The 17,331-nt window shown below is 31.8% G+C and overlaps 1 protein-coding gene across 6 annotated transcripts in view; it reads left to right on the forward strand.

Moving 5' to 3' along the window:
* The window catches only part of gig (TSC complex subunit tuberin), a 59,403-nt gene that overhangs the window by 7,753 nt on the left and 34,319 nt on the right, over positions 1–17,331 (forward strand). For all 6 annotated transcript variants that reach the window (XM_090154647.1, XM_090154655.1, XM_090154640.1 and 3 more), the window contains exons 10-19: positions 902–1,102; positions 3,100–3,246; positions 7,420–7,563; positions 8,035–8,138; positions 9,555–9,636; positions 10,444–10,599; positions 10,972–11,115; positions 15,350–15,472; positions 16,449–16,555; positions 16,855–16,996. In XM_090154647.1, the coding sequence (XP_090010773.1) occupies positions 902–1,102; positions 3,100–3,246; positions 7,420–7,563; positions 8,035–8,138; positions 9,555–9,636; positions 10,444–10,599; positions 10,972–11,115; positions 15,350–15,472; positions 16,449–16,555; positions 16,855–16,996 (1,350 nt within the window). The remainder of the gene's footprint in view (positions 1–901; positions 1,103–3,099; positions 3,247–7,419; positions 7,564–8,034; positions 8,139–9,554; positions 9,637–10,443; positions 10,600–10,971; positions 11,116–15,349; positions 15,473–16,448; positions 16,556–16,854; positions 16,997–17,331) is intronic.

A 17,331-nucleotide genomic window follows, 5' to 3' on the forward strand; every position in this document is an offset into this window, starting at 1 on the left:
ACTCTGGTCAATTTACTTTAAAATTAAAGTGTTTCACAAATTCCCTAATGCAAAAAACTGACTTTTTGACATCCACCTCATAGAATAATACTTCTTACCCCTTAATTATAATGATTAAAATTTTAAGTCTCTTTATTTATTGATATAAACAGGAATTAATTGCGACAGCTGTTTTAAGTTCTGGTAATACAATATAACTTGTTACTTAATGTTTTAAAGGGTTCTATCAGACATACTTTGATGTTCAGCCAATCTGGACGTTAGTTTCAATTATGCTTGCCTCCAGAGAATGGTGCTGCAGACCATACTAATTTATTGTATATGTCTCAACTCTCTAGCAGTGTTCCCTTCACAGGATTGTTTTTCCCCTTGTGAACTCTTCAAAACAGTGATTCTCAAATGGGGCTCCATCTTACCCCAGGGGCCCATTTAAAATTCTTGGGGGATCCACGAGATTTTGAGCTTTCTATAATCTATTTATTATCATTAAAATCAGTGTCAATCATCGCACTAAAATTTTCAAGCGAGGGTTCCATGTTAAATTTTAAACGGTGGTTCCACGAAGTGACAAAGGTTGAGAACCACTGTTTTAAAATGACACATCCACCTCCTCCCACTAACATGGAACTGGTTTAAACCTCACTTCACCCTCTGCTTTACATAATTCACAGGTGTAGCTTATTATATTCAAGTAGAATTTAATTAAATAGTTTTTTTTTTAAAGTTTGTGGACTGGTGACAACAAGTTAAAATTAGACATTAATTCCGCAATGATGTAATCCAAGCGTTGGTTGCTTATTGTAGGCGTGCAATACATAATCTATTTTGTAATGTGAATTAGGTCAATTGTTGTTTTTGTTTAAGTTTATCATTATAACATCTAGTCGTTGTAATTGTGTAGGTGATCAGGCATTTCCTAGGAACCTCAATGGGCCAAAGTGGAATTTTTACTGTATGCTGGCTCATACAGGACAAAGCTCATCTTGATGATTATGCCTTTTTGAGAGGTGCAATTTTTTTCATGAAGAAAACATTCTGGGGACCTACTAAAGTTGAAGCTTTGAGTGATACCATGGCTTCCATATTACCAGCACTACTAATTGTAATGGTTTTTTACTATCTCACCAAATTATATTCTTTCAATTAATTGTTTTTGTTGTAATATTGAGAATGTATTCATAGGGAGAATGACTATGTTTAGACAATTTTTAAAGTTACTCCCTATCCCGATCTTTCTTGAATTCCCTAAAACTTAGTCTTCCTGCACAATTGAAGCCCATTCTGATGACGTTTTTTCTTTACCCCGTCACGTACTTGAATTATTTCATTGCGGTCCTGTTGATTTGAGAGTAAAATTTAAATGTCATTGTTAAAATATTTGAAGTATAATAGTTGATATAACTTTTTTATTTTTATATTTATCTTTTTTTTCATTGAATGCTATGCTTTTTCTTATACCCATTTAGTTTTGTGTATCAGAGTCTGCTTGTAAAACTATATTTTAAGTGATGTAGTAAGTCTACATATGTTCATCTTGGGCAAAATGACAGTAAATACACCCATATTGATAATCTTCTGCCCTCTATTATATTGTTTTTTTGTAATAAATATAGATTTTGGCAGTATGTTAAGTTAATTTTTAGTGCTGGTCCCATTCGAAATCATGCTTGATGAGTAAGCTCCTTCCCGCAAAAAAATCGAATAAGACTGCTACCTAATTGATGCCCTAACAGTGATGTCTGCCAACAAGATTAATACTAATATTAATAAAAGCTGTTTATTAAGATATCCTTTTCAGTTATGAAGTGATCTACAAAAGGGTCTCATAATATTTAAATTAAAGCATTACACAAAGAAAATAGAAATTTAACAATTTTGAAATTTTATAAATCTCCTTTTAATGACCAGTATTCAAGTAAACTTTAATTAAAAGCATCCATAGTTTAACAGTTTTTAATTTGATTTGGTATTGCTTGCCACAATGCAGTGCCTCTGTCCTGTAAACTTTTATTACATAAGTTTCTTTTTGGAGCTTCAAACGTTTGCCTAAAGTTATTCTGACTACCATGTGTATTATAACTATGCACTTCATTTTGTTTTTGGAATAGATCCATAATGTAAGTGGACTAGTTACCATTATGAATTTTAAAACTAAATATGTAAAACAGTTAGTGAGTAGAGTTTGTTTTTACAAAATGAGCCCCATAGTGATAAGTAATTCATTTTCTTTATAACCTTTACTTTTGCTGAGCAATAGAAAACAATTACGCTGGCCATAATTTTAAGGATTAAACTCTTTTAAATATATTTCTATATATATATTGAAGCACACACTGGTTACTTATTCCTCTCCCCTCTCATGCGAGGTGAAATTTGATCATGATGCCCCAGATCGTTTAAACATTGTCATTCTCCCTAAGCATGAATAAATAAATTCTTGGCAGTATACCCCCTTACCAAAAAATAAGTTGGCTATAAACCACTTACGACAACTTGGTTTTCAGTTTGAATTTGGGACAAATGCCTACTAAAAATACCTTAAATTGTCTTTATTAATGAACTTATTTCCAACTAAACCAGAATAAACATTTTCATTAACTACTTAAAAGCAACTTAAAAATAATATGTAATTTCCTGACTACTTAAAACCAACTTTAAAATAATATGTAACTTCCTGACTACTAAAAACCAACTAATTACAAACTTAGCAAAAGAAGTGTTTTCATACCAACTGAATAACAACTTATTACCCCTTCAACTAGTAACTTGAAATATTCTGACAACTTGAGCCTACTTAATACCAAGTTAATATCAACTAATAATGTGTATACAAACTGAAATCCAACTTATTTTTTGGTAAGGGTACTTAACCTCTGTCTATTGGTATTCCCTAAAAGTGGTCAGTTCCAAAGGGTTTTCAAATTTAAGATTAATGTTTATAATCATGGCTGCCCTGCTAATTTTTTTATTGCAATTTTTCATAAATTTATTTGGTTTTATCAATATTCTCTTTTATGAATTATGTAAATCCCAGTTTCTTAATGTTTCATTAATTTAATTTCAAACATAAAATATTGATTTTCATTTTAATTGATTTAGGCTTTAGAGTCACAAAATTCATATGTGGCTTTTGAAGTTGTGTGTTGTGTGCATAGCTTATTATCGGAGAGTGAGAAATTGGATTTGGAACCAACTACATGGGAGTTGTTGTTACGAATAATTAAGAAGCTCTTCACGAATCCAGAGGTTTGTTTTTTCTCATAATTTACTTTTTGATTCTACCAGAAGTTTAGTTAAAAATCAGCGATGTCGCCAGCCCGAAATCTTTGGTAGGGCCATGGTAGGGTACGATTTTACAATTATAATCGCAGTTTTCGGTTGAGCTGGCAATTCAACACCCAAATCTTTAGGTGCTGCTAGTGTGGGAGGTATGTGACTATGTAGTTCCCTTTTACCGAATAAATTGTACGCATTATCAATTCCAGAAATTAACATTTCACTTGAAAATGCATCAGATAAATTCAGTACTGTTTAAAAATCGGTGTGGTATTTTTCTATACCACCGTTTTCTGGGATTTCATTTCTATTTGAATCGTCATCAAGTGATTTAGAGTGTGACATACTACAGTCTTCAACAAAGTTATAGTTAATGCGTCGCGAGTCCAACGTTAGCACTATATATGATATACCCTCGGATTTAGGTAAAGAATGAAAGAAACTGGTCAAAGGCTTAGTTGCTTTTACATTAGGTTTCTCTTTTATAAGAACGCTTTTTCTACCCGGACGAATCCGAGTACCTAGTTTTTTATTTGCAGTACTCATACTAAAAAGTTTAAAGGTAATAGTGTAATGGCTTTTGGGAAAACCGATACCCTGTGTGTCAAAACACATTCGTAATTAACAGTCCTGAGGCCCAAGACCGTATCTCATTGAAATGGGAACCGAGTATATAAGTATATAAAGAAGACAACAAAAATAGAGATAACAAAATAATAGTTTTATTACCTCCCAGGTTGGGATATCACGACGGCGTCCATCAAATACAATACTAATTCCACGTAACGGAACAAAAATATGGAGGGTGTTCCCTTTCGCCGTTACCGGCACATTCCGCCAAGTTTTAGTAAAGTCAAAGTTACGGTTCTAATTAACGGTTATTCCGCCATTGTAAAAATCATTCTAGTCATCTTCTGATTTCTATGCAGGCATTTGACCAAATATAAAGTTGTGAAATTAGCCTTTAGTAGATGGCTCAAGCTATGGCCTCCCTTACCAAAAATTAAGTGGTCTAAGAACTTGGTTTTAAGTTTGTGTTTGGGACAAACTAAATACCAACTAAATACTAACTAAAACCATAAATAAAAACAACTTATTAGCAACTAAAACCATACTTCCAACTTAATATCCACTTATTACCCCTTTAACTAGTTAATTGAAAAATGCTGACAACTTAAAACCAACTTAATACCAACTAAAATGTGTATACCAACTAAATACAAACTAAAAGCCAACTAATTTTTTTGGTAAGGGCTGTATATTGTAGAAGTGTAGCTAGTCTGGTCGCCTATGGTGTAATAATAATAAAAGCTTTATTTCAGGATATTCCTATCAGTTAAATGCTGGTTTACATAGGAGTCCATGTTATTAATTTAAATTAAATCTAAAATCCAAAACCAAAGAAAGGATAAATAAAATAGTACAATTTTGTCACCAATTTTCAATTATATAATTTTTTAGGTCTTTTTTTAAAAATATTAAAAGAGTTCTGACTTTTTAGCACTGCTTCTAGTGAGTTCCATAACCTTATACCATTTACTCTTATGCTTTTATTACTAAATGAATTAAGGTAATTCTGAGTATTAAAGTTAATATTCGGGTTTCTTGTGACTTACTTATGGTTTTGATTGAGGGATGAGTCGAATATTTCTAAAACATATCTGGGGCATTTTTTGTTATGGATTTTGTACATTAGTAGTAAGGTGAAGTAGTTAGCTCTTTGCTGTAAGCTCATCCAACTTAGCTCCTTTCTAGCTTCTGATGCAGAAGATCTTGGGGGTATATGTAATATGGCTCTGGCTCCATTATTTTGCAAGGTTTGTAGTTTCTTCAGATTAGTGTTGGGTGCACCATTGTAAAATGTTCCTTACCAAAAAATAAGTTGGATTTCAATTTGTATTTAGTTTGTATACACATTATTAGTTGATATTGAGTTGGTATTAAGTAGGCTCAAGTTGTCAGCATATTTCAAGTTACTATTAAAGGGGCAATTAGTTTTTATTCAGTTGGTAGGAAAATACTGCTTTTGCTAAGTTTATAATTAGTTTGTTTTTAGTAGTCAGGAAATTACAATATTTTTAAGTTGGTTTTTAGATGTTTCCCTAGTAGGATTTAAGTTGCTTTTAAGTAGTTAAATGTAAATGTTGATTCTGGTTTAGTTGGAAATAAGTTGATTAATAAAGAGGATTTAAGTTATTTTTAAGTAGGCATTTGTCCCAAATACAAACTGAAAACCAAGTTGATATACAAGTTGTCCTAAGTGGTTTTTAGCCAACTTATTTTTTGGTAAGGGATATATCACCATAGTCAAACACTGATGGCACCAGGGCATTATACAAGACACAGAGGGTTTCTTGGTTGAGGCTTGATAAATACGGTTTAAATAGCGTGAGCTTTTGTTTTACTTTGGTGAATGTATAGTCAATGTGACAAGACCATTTAAGCTCATCGTCAAAGATTAGACCCAGGTATTTAAATGTATTAACCCTCCGAATTTCCATTCTCGGCAGCTCTGTTATAATTGATGCGATTTGTTTTTTGGCCTTATTTGGTGAAAAGATCATGAAGCAGATGTTTTGATGTTGAGTTGTAACCCTTTAGAAAGTAATACATTACGTAACATGAGGATATCATTCTCAAGATTTCCTATTGCATTATTTAGGTTTTTATCTGAATTGAGCAGTGTCATCGTCAGCGTATTCAATTAATTTTGATGTATTTAAGGCTTTGTGGTTATCACTAGTGTATAAGTTAAAGAGTAGGGGTCCAAGCACACTACCCTGGGGAACTCCGGTTTTAACCAATATATGTAGTTAATATATATAGTTATATATTTCATACTCGTAACCATAACTAAGACAATGTTTATGAGAGTATCAGGCAATTAATTCGTAGGACACTGGTAATTTTTGGTAGGGCCAAACACCCTAAAATAATTTTCTTTGAAATTCATAGGGTGCACCCCTTACCAAAAAATAAGTTGGTTTTTAGTTGGTATTTAGTTGGTTTTCACATTTAAGTTGGTTTTAAGTTGGTTTTTAGTTGGTATTTAGTAGGTTTTCACATTTAAGTTGGTTTTAAGTAGGTTCAAGTTCCCAGCATATTTTAATAAACTATTTAAAGAGGTAATAAGTTGTTTTTAAGTTGGCTGGAAAATACTCATTTTTTGAAGTTATTTTAAGTTGGTTTTTAGTGGTCAGATAATTACTTATAATTTTTAAGTAGGTTATAAGTTGGCTTTAAGTGGTCTTTATTAAGAGGTCTTTTTAAGTAAGTTTTAAGTTGGTTTTATGTGGTCTTTATTAAGAAAGCTTTTAGTTGATTTTAAGTTGGTGTAAAGTGGTTTTTAAGTAGGTTTTTAGTTGGTATTTAGTTGGCATTTGTTCCAAATACCAACTTAAAACCAACTTAAAAAGTTACAAGACCACTTATTTTTTGGTAAGGGTGGGCCAAACGACAGAAAATATTCCGCAAATAAAAAATTGTGAAACATAAATTACTTTTTAAAGGTTTTTAAATTTTTTTTTATCTTTTTATCGATATAAAATGTCTATTAAAAGTAAACATACTACAAAACCTTAATAGTGTTAAACAGTTAAAACTAGTCTAGAGGTTTGGTTTTACTTTTAGATTTGAAAAAATGAGGTGAAAAAGTCGCTGTATTAAAATTTGCGAACAATATATTAGACTTATCATGGAATGAAAACTTTATTTTTTTCTGAAAAATATAGGAAATGTTCCGGAATTAAGGCCTCTGTCATTTTCCGCAGAAAATTTTCCCATTTACAACACTAGTGTTTTTAACTTAAGCATTATTTTTATATTTTTAATTTTATACGTAATTCCCTCAATATGAATTAAATATAACAATCATGACTTCAAACGTTAAATGTTATCAAATGTATGTATCTCCACAGCAAAACTAACTCCAATGCTACTAAAAACCACACCTACAGCTTCCTTAACACTATCAATTGCATTTATTAGTGTTAGAGGGCCATGTCACTGATAATGGTTTTATTCAAACTATCCTTGAAAAAAACTAATACTTCCTAAACTAAATGATACTTCAGACAGTTAATTTTAAATATATTTAATATACATTTTTGTTATTAGTTAATAATAATTTCATTTCATCTTAAGGTTCTTGGAGCTACGTCTTCTCCCCTTGTAAGCACAGTACATGAAGTTCTTGCAATGGTTGAAGGGATGTACAAAGAAAATAAATTTGGAGGATCTCCTGAACAATTGTTTGAAATAATTGACCGAAATGCCAGTATGAGGCCTGTAAGTTGCTTCTTATATAATTATTTAAGACTAGTCTTGATCACTATATATTTTAAAATGCCATATGCAAAATTTTTTGAACTTATTCGTTAGTTATATTGGCTTAATCATTTGCTTTTTTAAAATTGAACAAGGCCCTAATTCATATAAAATTACATTTAGAAAGTCCCAACAGGCACATTGTGGTATAAACATGCCAGAAGAAATTATGGTGTATTCCCCCATTTTCTATTAGTTCGCCCTCCTCTGAGAAGCTTGTGGAGGGGGGTAAGCATGTGTTTCTTGCCTTACAAGCCTGGTGGAACCCTTTAACGATGAAATACATTTAAATGCTCTAAAATAGTTATTTCTATTTTGGTGCTTATCTTAAATGCAGTATAAAATTTGTTCAAATTTTTTAAATATGAGTAACCTTTGATGTGGTTTTTTTTAACTACTTTTAATAAAATAATTGTTCTTTAAAATTCTTAGGAACAGTCTGTGATGCTTTTTATAGATTATTGTGCAATCTCTCTCTTGCCACAACAAGATAATTGGATTTTCAAAATTAATAATGTAGTTGAACGATATTTTAAGTAAGCTATTTTTAAAGTATTACATTCTGAAGACCTTAATTTTCTTTCTATGGAATTTATTTTAGAAATAATGTTAAGTTTTTAATCAAATCAAATTAAATTTAAAATTAGGCCTAATTTAAACTGTGCTTAAAACTAGGCTTAATGTAAGTTACGACCCTTACCAAAAAAGTTGGCTTTTAGTTTGTATTTAGTTGGTATACACATTTTAGTTGGTATTAAGTTGGTTTTAAGTTGTCAGCATTTTTCAATAAACTAGTTAAAGGGGTAATAAGTGGATATTAAGTTGGCAGTATGTTTTTATGTATGGTTTTAGTTGGTATTTGTCCCAAATACAAACTTAAAACCAAGTTCCTAGACCACTTAATTTTTGGTAAGGGGAAACACTCCAGCTGAGTCTTCCAGTATGCTTTGACTGCCTTCCCTTACCAAAAAATAAGTTGGATTTCAGTTCGCATTTAGTTTGTATACACCCCTTACCAAAAATAAGTGGTCTTGTAACTTTTTAAGTTGGTTTTAAGTTGGTATTTGGAACAAATGCCAACTAAAAACCTACTTAAAAACAACTTTACACCAACTTAAAACCAACTAAAAGCTTTCTTAATAAAGACCACTTAAAACCAACTTAAAACTTACTTAAAAAGACCTCTTAATAAAGACCACTTAAAGCCAACTTATAACCTACTTAAAAATTATAAGTAATTATCTGACCACTAAAAACCAACTTAAAACCAACTTGAAAAATGAGTATTTTCCAGCCAACTTAAAAACAACTTATTACCTCTTTAAATAGTTTATTAAAATATGCTGGCAACTTGAACCTACTTAAAACCAACTTAAATGTGAAAACCAACTAAAAACCAACTTATTTTTTGGTAATTGACATTATTAGTTGATAGTGAGTTGGTATTAAGTAAGCTCAAGTTGTCAGCATATTTCAAGTTACTATTAAAGGGGTAATAAGTTGTTATTCAGTTGGTAGGAAAATACTGCTTTTGCTAAGTTTATAATTAGTTGGTTTTTAATAGTCAGGAAATTACATATTTTTAAGTTGGTTTTTAGATGTTTCCCTAGTAGGATTTAAGTTGCTTTTAAGTAGTTAAATGTAAATGTTGATTCTGGTTTAGTTGGAAATAAGTTGATTAATAAAGAGGATTTAAGTTATTTTTAAGTAGGCATTTGAAAAAAATACTAACTGAAAACAAAGTTGATATACAAGTTGTCCTAAGTGGTTTTTAGCCAACTTATTTTTTGGTAAGGGTTAAGTCTTAAGACTTATGATTCTCTAAATAAATATGAAATAAAGCTCAACTGTGCACAAGAAGCTTTATCGATATTCCATCAATATTCATTTTTCCTTTGTCATTTAATAATTTTATAATCATCAAATTGGTATTCATTTATTGTATTTTTCAGGTATGATACAAGGTCAGCAGTGAGAGTTAAAGTAATTTCGGTATTATCAAGAGTTGTTCAAGAAAATCGTCATTTGTATGAGGTAATTAAATTCTTTGGTTCCCTAGGAGTAATAGTACAGTCGACCTATGTTAAATATCATTGCAACTTCAATTTGTTAAATAATCTTAATTATTTCTTCTATATAGAAAAATATATTTTTTAGTGATGGGTCAAAACTAATATCTGTATTGGTTACTGATATCACAATTTTCCTGATTAATTGATCCAAATAACCGATTTTACCCCATAACAATTTAAAAAATACCGATACCAATATTTAAAACCAATTTTTCTTATAAACAAGGCAGATATGGCTTTGCTAATTTTTCTACGCAGGCTAGCAGTTATTGTGTTAAATTACGATAACGGCCAACACTAATATTTACTACCCCATTATTTATATCTTTTTTATGAATAACTAAGTTTCATAACTTTTCCTATAGATATTGGAAATTTATATTAGTCGTTTTTGAAAAGTCAAAAACTGTTTCCTTATGGGACTCTGAAACAGCCTATTAAAGATTCTTTTTAATGGTTTAATTATACTGTTGTTAGAACATCTTGTATAGTTAATGACAAACCATTCTACAGCGACATTAAACATAGGTTTTTATTAATTCAAGGAAAAGTTACAATGAAAAAAAAGAGTTAAAAAGGTGTGGCAGAATTTCAAACTGCATTTAACGTTTTTCTCAAAATTATTGCGTTGTTTCAAGTAGGACCATTAATTTAAATTAATTTTTAATTTACCATGTCTCGCCTGTACTAGAAACAGTTAGAGCTTCCTTAGTTTTGACTTGAATATAACGAATTAGTGTATAATATTAATACTAGGATATTGTTACAGAAGGAGCTCATTGATCAAACAGTTTTACCATACCTGTCGAATATATGTATAGATCCTGATACTGAAACCCGTTACGTTTCAGTTAAATTTTTAAATGAAGTTGGCTTAGACTGTTATTCAAATAGATGTCCAGATTTAATGGAAATCATTAGAAAGGTAATCCATTTTTATAATTACATTAAATTACATGGGGTCCTGAAATTCATTTAGAATTATGATAGAGGTTTAAAAGTTTGTTTTTGCTGAATTAAGTGTAGCTACTAGAAAACTCGACATCGTTTTGCTTCACATCTGTATGTGTGATGTAATGAATTTTCGTGATACGATATCTAGTTCATCTGGGAACCTTGAAATTTTAACCATAGATCAAGTTCTTATTTTTACACATAACTTTCCTTTTTTATATGGAAAGGTGTTTGGGTATTTTTTATTCTAACCTTATGGCAATTTTAAGATAAAACAAAGGAACCTAAATAACTTTTCCAGTCCTAAAACATGCTCTATTGAATTTGTCTGCTTTTTAAATAGGTACTTTTCAGGCAGTTTAGTGTGTCAAATTTATCTCAAATGACGGAGGCTTCAGATTTGGGTTTTTCTACTTTAAATGTTATCACTGAAAAAGATGTTGAAGATGTTAAACTTGCTGCTGAAGGTTTAATAGAGATTTTTAAGGTACAGTAAACTTTATATTTCAGTTTTTAGTTAAAATAGTGAGGATTTAAGCTTGTAAAATTTTCTCATGTACATTCAGTACCACAATACTTTATGTAAAATTGGTAAAAAGGATGTCTAAATATTATATAGGTTAATTCTTCACTAAAAGTTGTGTAGTGGGAACGTGAAATTTAGCTTTCTTGTGTATAGACTGTTTACTGTGCAAATTCTTCCTGTCTATTTTGTTTTTATAAATGAACAAGTCAACCTCGTAATATCTTCTTAAAATTTAATACGAAGAATACATAAGTATACGTATGTACTCTGAAATTTGTTGTGCTTTTTGGGTGTAGTAAACCAAACCCAAAGCCAAGCTGATGCAGGAAAAGCTAGGTTTAGTTTTACCTCTGTTGGTAATGTTTGAAGAAAATAGTTCTTACATATGGATTGAGAACTACGCTTTCTCATAAAAATGTTTGTCTCAAGTAAACGCCCCTAAAATAAAATCCTATTGACGCCACTGGCGATATTTAACTGAAAAATCAATTAAAATTAATAAAATCAGCAGCTGAACAAACTATATCTTGCATTTTAATATGTGCTTTGTTTATATATTTCTGCTATTTTATTGCTAATGGTCTAAAGTATGGTTAATGAATTTATGAACATTTATGGATTCTTGTTAAACCTAAATGAGATATATTTAAGACTATTGATTGAGCCTTTGTATTCATTGTTAATCATCTCAACCCATTTCTAAAAATAAATACTGTTCTTACTAAATCAAACCTCCATGGGTACCTTCTGTTGAGCATCTTTGTAAAGGAAAAAACATGTATGAGCCCTTCCAAGAAGAGACAGCTGAAAGGGGACAGACATATGTTTCTTCTCTTGCATATATTTCTTCTCTTGTATACAGGGTCTTTTTTTTTGCTCGGAAAAGTGTTTTTTTTCAAAAACTATTTATAGTACCGATTTCAAATTTGGAAGGTCAATTCTCTATACCAGGGGACATCAGTTTGAGAAATTTGAGCGTTTTCGGTAATGTTTTTCACCAATTTTGAAAAATTATTTTTCGACCACTAGGTGCGAGATAAAAAATTTCTATTATAAAGTTGTAGGCCGTCATCGAAAACCCTTAAAAATTGTTCACAACTTATTTATCAGTGAAAATTCGAGCTTGAAAAATTTACAAGTTGGTGAAGCCAAATTACGATTGTTTGAAACGATAATTGAAAAGGGAACAAGTCTAATACAAACGTAGTAGAGTTTTCACACTTGAAAAAATGTACACGTTTGGTTTTTAAATTCAGATATTTTATTCACATAAATTTTTACAAAACATTTTCAATAATATCACCATTGGCTGCAACACAGGTTTGTGCGCGGACAATTAAGTTCTCAAACGCTTTCTCTACCATTTCTGGTGTGACGTCTCGGCAAGCACTGATTATTCGTCTAATGAGTTCCTCCCTAGTTTCAATGGGCGTGGCGTATACCTTTGCTTTAACGAATCCCCAGAGAAAATAATCCAGCGGTGTTAGGTCAGGTGACCTTGCTGGCCAATGCACTGGACCATTTCTCCCTATCCACCTTTCAGTAAACTCGTTGTTGAGGTGCTCAGTTACTTGCCGGGAAAAATGCGGAGGGGCGCCATCTTGCTGAAACCACAACTGACGTCTTTCAGCCAATGGAAGGTCGTCGATTGCGTCACTCAGTTCGTTCTGTAGAAAATGTAAATACCTTTGGCCGTTGAGGTTCGTCAGCAGGAAAAAGGGACCAATCAAACGGTTTCCAACAAGTCCAACCCAAACATTGACCAATTCAAATTGAACCTGGTGATGATATTCAAAACCCCAATGTGGGTTGATGTCAGACCAAAGATGGCTGTTTTGATGATTAAAGGGCCCATCTCTAGAAAATGACGCTTCGTCGGAGAACAAAACATGGCGCAAAAATTGTCTATCTTCTTGGACAGCATTTAGTAACCAGTTGCTAAATTCATGACGTCTTTGATGGTCTCCGTCAATTAGTCCTTGGTGGAGCGTAGCTCTGTATGGGTGATAGCGATTCTTACGAAGAATTTTCCACACACGATTTGCAGAACAACCCAAATCAGCAGCGGCGTTAGCGCAACTGTGACGAGGATATGCCACAAAGTACGCGAGTACATTGTTCTCGAAGTCTAAATCCGGTTGACCCAATCCGCGAAACCTAGGTTGCAAGTTACCAAATTGATTGAAATCGTGAATTGCTCGTCTTACTGTATTTACAGATGGTGCTCCATTTGGATGTCTTTCTGCGAAGATTTCAGTCACTCTTCTAAGGTTTTGCGCTGCTTCTCCATAGTAAATGGCAACTATCTCGGTACGCTCAGCTACTGAATAACGAGGCATTGTTCGAAATATTATCAAACACTGATAATAATCTCCCAAAGTTTTCCTTTAAATACCCAATGCATGTTTAGGATTGACCTATAGCCTCGTGTTTTTTAAATCCGGTCGTTTTTTTAACCAAAGTTTCAACTGGATTAGGTAATTCGGTTTCAATTATCGTTTCAAACAATCGTAATTTGGCTTCACCAACTTGTAAATTTTTCAAGCTCGAATTTTCACTGATAAATAAGTTGTTTTTCGTCGAGTGAACAATTTTTAAGGGTTTTCGATGACGGCCTACAACTTTATAATAGAAATTTTTTATCTCGCACCTAGTGGTCGAAAAATAATTTTTCAAAATTGGTGAAAAACATTACCGAAAACGCTCAAATTTCTCAAACTGATGTCCCCCGGTATAGAGAATTGACCTTCCAAATTTGAAATCGGTACTATAAATAGTTTTTGAAAAAAAAACACTTTTCCGAGCAAAAAAAAAGACCCTGTATATAGCTGGTGGTAGTCTTAGTAAAATGTGCATAAATTGTCATGTTACCCTTACCAAAAAATAAGTTGGCTAAAAAATATTTAAACTTGGTTTTAAGTAGGTTTTAAGTTGGTATTTGAGACAAATACCAACTTAAAACCTACTTAAAACCTACTTAAAACCTACTTAAAACCTACTTAAAACCAACTAGAAGTAGACTTAAAACCAACTCTGATTTTGCTTAATGGAGGCAACTTAAAACCAACTTAAAACCAACTTGAAACTTGCTTAATAAAGACTACCCTCATAGGTTCTTAGAAATATAAATACGTTCTTTGCATATTTGGACGAGCGTAGTTATTTAGTAGAAAAATATTCGTCAAAACATTTTAAACCTTCTCGCGATACAAGCACAAACTTAAAGCCAACTTAAAACCAACTTAAAAATAATATGAAATTTTCCGACCACTTAAAACCAACTAATTACCAACTTAGAAAAAATAAGAATTTTCCAGCCTACTTAAAACCTACTTAAAACCAACTTATTACCCCTTTAACTAGTTTCTTGAAATATGCTGGCAACTTGAGCCTACTTAAAACCAACTTAATATCAACTAAAATGTGTAAACCAACTAAAAGCCAACTTATTTTTTGGTAAGATTGGCTAATTAATGATTCATTAGAAAGAGCAAACAGTTTATAGCAAGTACAGAAAATTTCATAAAAATCGGTTAAGTGGTCTTTGAATTATTATAAAAAGAAGTCGAAATGGTGGAAATCGAGTTTTTCGGCGAATTTCCAGACTTCTCGGCACCCATGACGTCAGAAAATGCGAAGCGTATCATTGGCTAATTGTCTGTAATACATTTCTTAACATCTGGGATTAAAAGCAGGTTGATTTAACACCCAGGAAAAAGTCCTAAGCAGTAGTAATTGAAAACTCCCTTACCAAAAAATAAGTGGTCTAAGAACTATTTAAGTTGGTTTTAAGTTTGTATTTGAGACAAATACCAACTAAAAACCTACTTAAAAACAACTTAACACCAACTTAAAACAAACTAAAATGTTACTTAATAAAGACCACTTAAAGCCAACTTAAAACTTACTTAAAATGTTACTTAATAAGACCACTTAAAGCCAACTTAAAAAATAATGTAATTTTCTGACCACTAAAAACCAACTAAATACCAACTTAAAGAAAAAGGCATTTTCCCACCAACTTAAAACCAACTTATTACCAACTTAACTAGTTTACTGAAATATGCTGACCACTTAAAACCAACTTAATATCAACTTAAATGTGAATACCAACTAAATACCAACTAAAAACCAACTTATTTTTTGGTAAGGGTATGGATCAGACATTAATTTTGTGTTTTGTTATATTTCACAGAGAAGGTTATTCATTGGTCCACCATCTCATGGTGTCCAGGCATTTGATTTTCTTATGAAATTTGTCCATACCTGTTATAATTCTGGCCTAGACTTAGCCCAAACCAGTGTCACAAGGAAAATGGTAAGCTAGAATTTTTTTTAAATTCATATTGGACCATCTTTCTTTTGAAAAAATTATTTTGCCACCACGCAAGACAAATGCTTTACTAGTGCCATAAGTAATGTAATTTATCCCAAGTGTGCCTTTGTATGTAAAGAAGTTTCTTTGAGATTTAGTTTTACATTTAATGTGTAATAAATTGACTGGAAGGTTTAAATGCTTAATTTCTATTTGTTGTACTTAAAAATCTATAACCATTTCTACAGCCAATCCAAACAAATTGGTTATATGTAAGCAAAAGCTATACTTCACTTGTCAAAGCTACCAGCCCATGAAATTCTGCTTCCCCAATTTTCTTTTATCTAAAAAGACTGTATTTTGTCATGCATTGAAAGTGATACAATTTACATCAAGAAAATTACCTTCATGGCATATTCTCAAGTGATAGTTACATGTACGTTGAATCTTTAATTTTCCATGAATAGAGGATTAAAGCTTAATAATTCCATGGAAAATGAATTCCCCCCTGAAGGCCTGTTTTCATGATGGTGATTTTTCAGGCGATTTTCCTATGCGAGAGCGGGGGAAAAAGTAACGCGATATCGCGGGCGAATTTTTTGTACTTACGAATCACTACAAGTTGGAAAATTGTGATAGCATTTCGTTTTCATTATGGCGATATTTTGTTACAAGAACATTCGAAAAGCGTGTTTTTGCCTTTTTTACATGGTGACGTTTAACCCAAGGAGCAGTTTGCTGAAATTTCTCTTGAAGAAATAACTTTTATTTCATTAAGTTACTATCTAACCTTTATTAAGAAATGAAAATATACACCCAAACGCTGGTGGAAAAACCCTCTGTGGGAAAATAGGGCTGTCAAAGGCGATTATGTAACTTGAAATAAAGCTTTTTCAAATTTTTCTGATACTTGATTTGGAATTTTTTTAGCTTAATTTATTAAATTAACCAATTTTTCTTTTTGTCATTTTTGTCTTAGGTGTTAAATTTCTTTCTCAGTTTACGGGCAAACTCCAAAGGAAATCTTGGTGTTTTAAACAATGATGGCTCTGTGAAATTCAGCTCTAATATTATTTGCTCTACAAAGTGAGATAAATAACATTTAAGCGTAATTTTGGCACTTTTGTAACAATTAACCAAATTTTTCATCTGAAATTGGTTTTGAAATTCATTTTCATAAAATTTTAGATTTTATTTAGTCTTTTAAATTCAATGTCTTTAATTTAACCATGATAATTATCATAAGTATACTGACTAGAATCCTTCGCTACTACTAATTTATTTTTCTTATTGGTTAATACTTTCCTATAATTTATAACCTTTGTTTGAATTACTTATGTAATTCAATTTTAATAGTTTTATGTGAAGCAATTTGTCTTTTCCAGGGATTCTTCAAGAAGGTCATATCATGGTTCAAATAGCCCGCCCCTGCTTTCTCCGTCAAGCACTACAAGTACTTCCATTCCAACTACATGTGAACTCTGTGTGAAACAAGTGTTTGATGTTTTTGTTACTTGTTTAAAGGATGTAAGTTCGATTTTGTTTTCATATTAAATGGTTCCACCAGCCTCGATCGTAAGGGGAGAAACATGTCTCCTCCTGAGCCTGTCTGAGGATTGAGGATGGAGGAATGTACAGTAAGTTCCTCTGATCTGTAGCCCCATCCTATAATGAAACTGGTCCATATTGTCCGAGCGGGGGATCCATTTTTGTTCCACATCATGGCTGGTAGAACCCATTAACCCTAAGTATGAAATAGTAATTTTTTTTTCATTTATACTCATATTTATATACACTGATGGTTTTGATAGATAATTTACAGGGGGGGGGGGGGGGCACACTTGAGGTTGTTTGACTTAAGT

This window comes from Leiobunum rupestre, chromosome 1 (genome assembly GCF_980474605.1).
Source record: "Leiobunum rupestre chromosome 1, qqLeiRupe1.1.hap1, whole genome shotgun sequence".
NCBI lineage: Eukaryota > Metazoa > Arthropoda > Arachnida > Opiliones > Sclerosomatidae > Leiobunum > Leiobunum rupestre.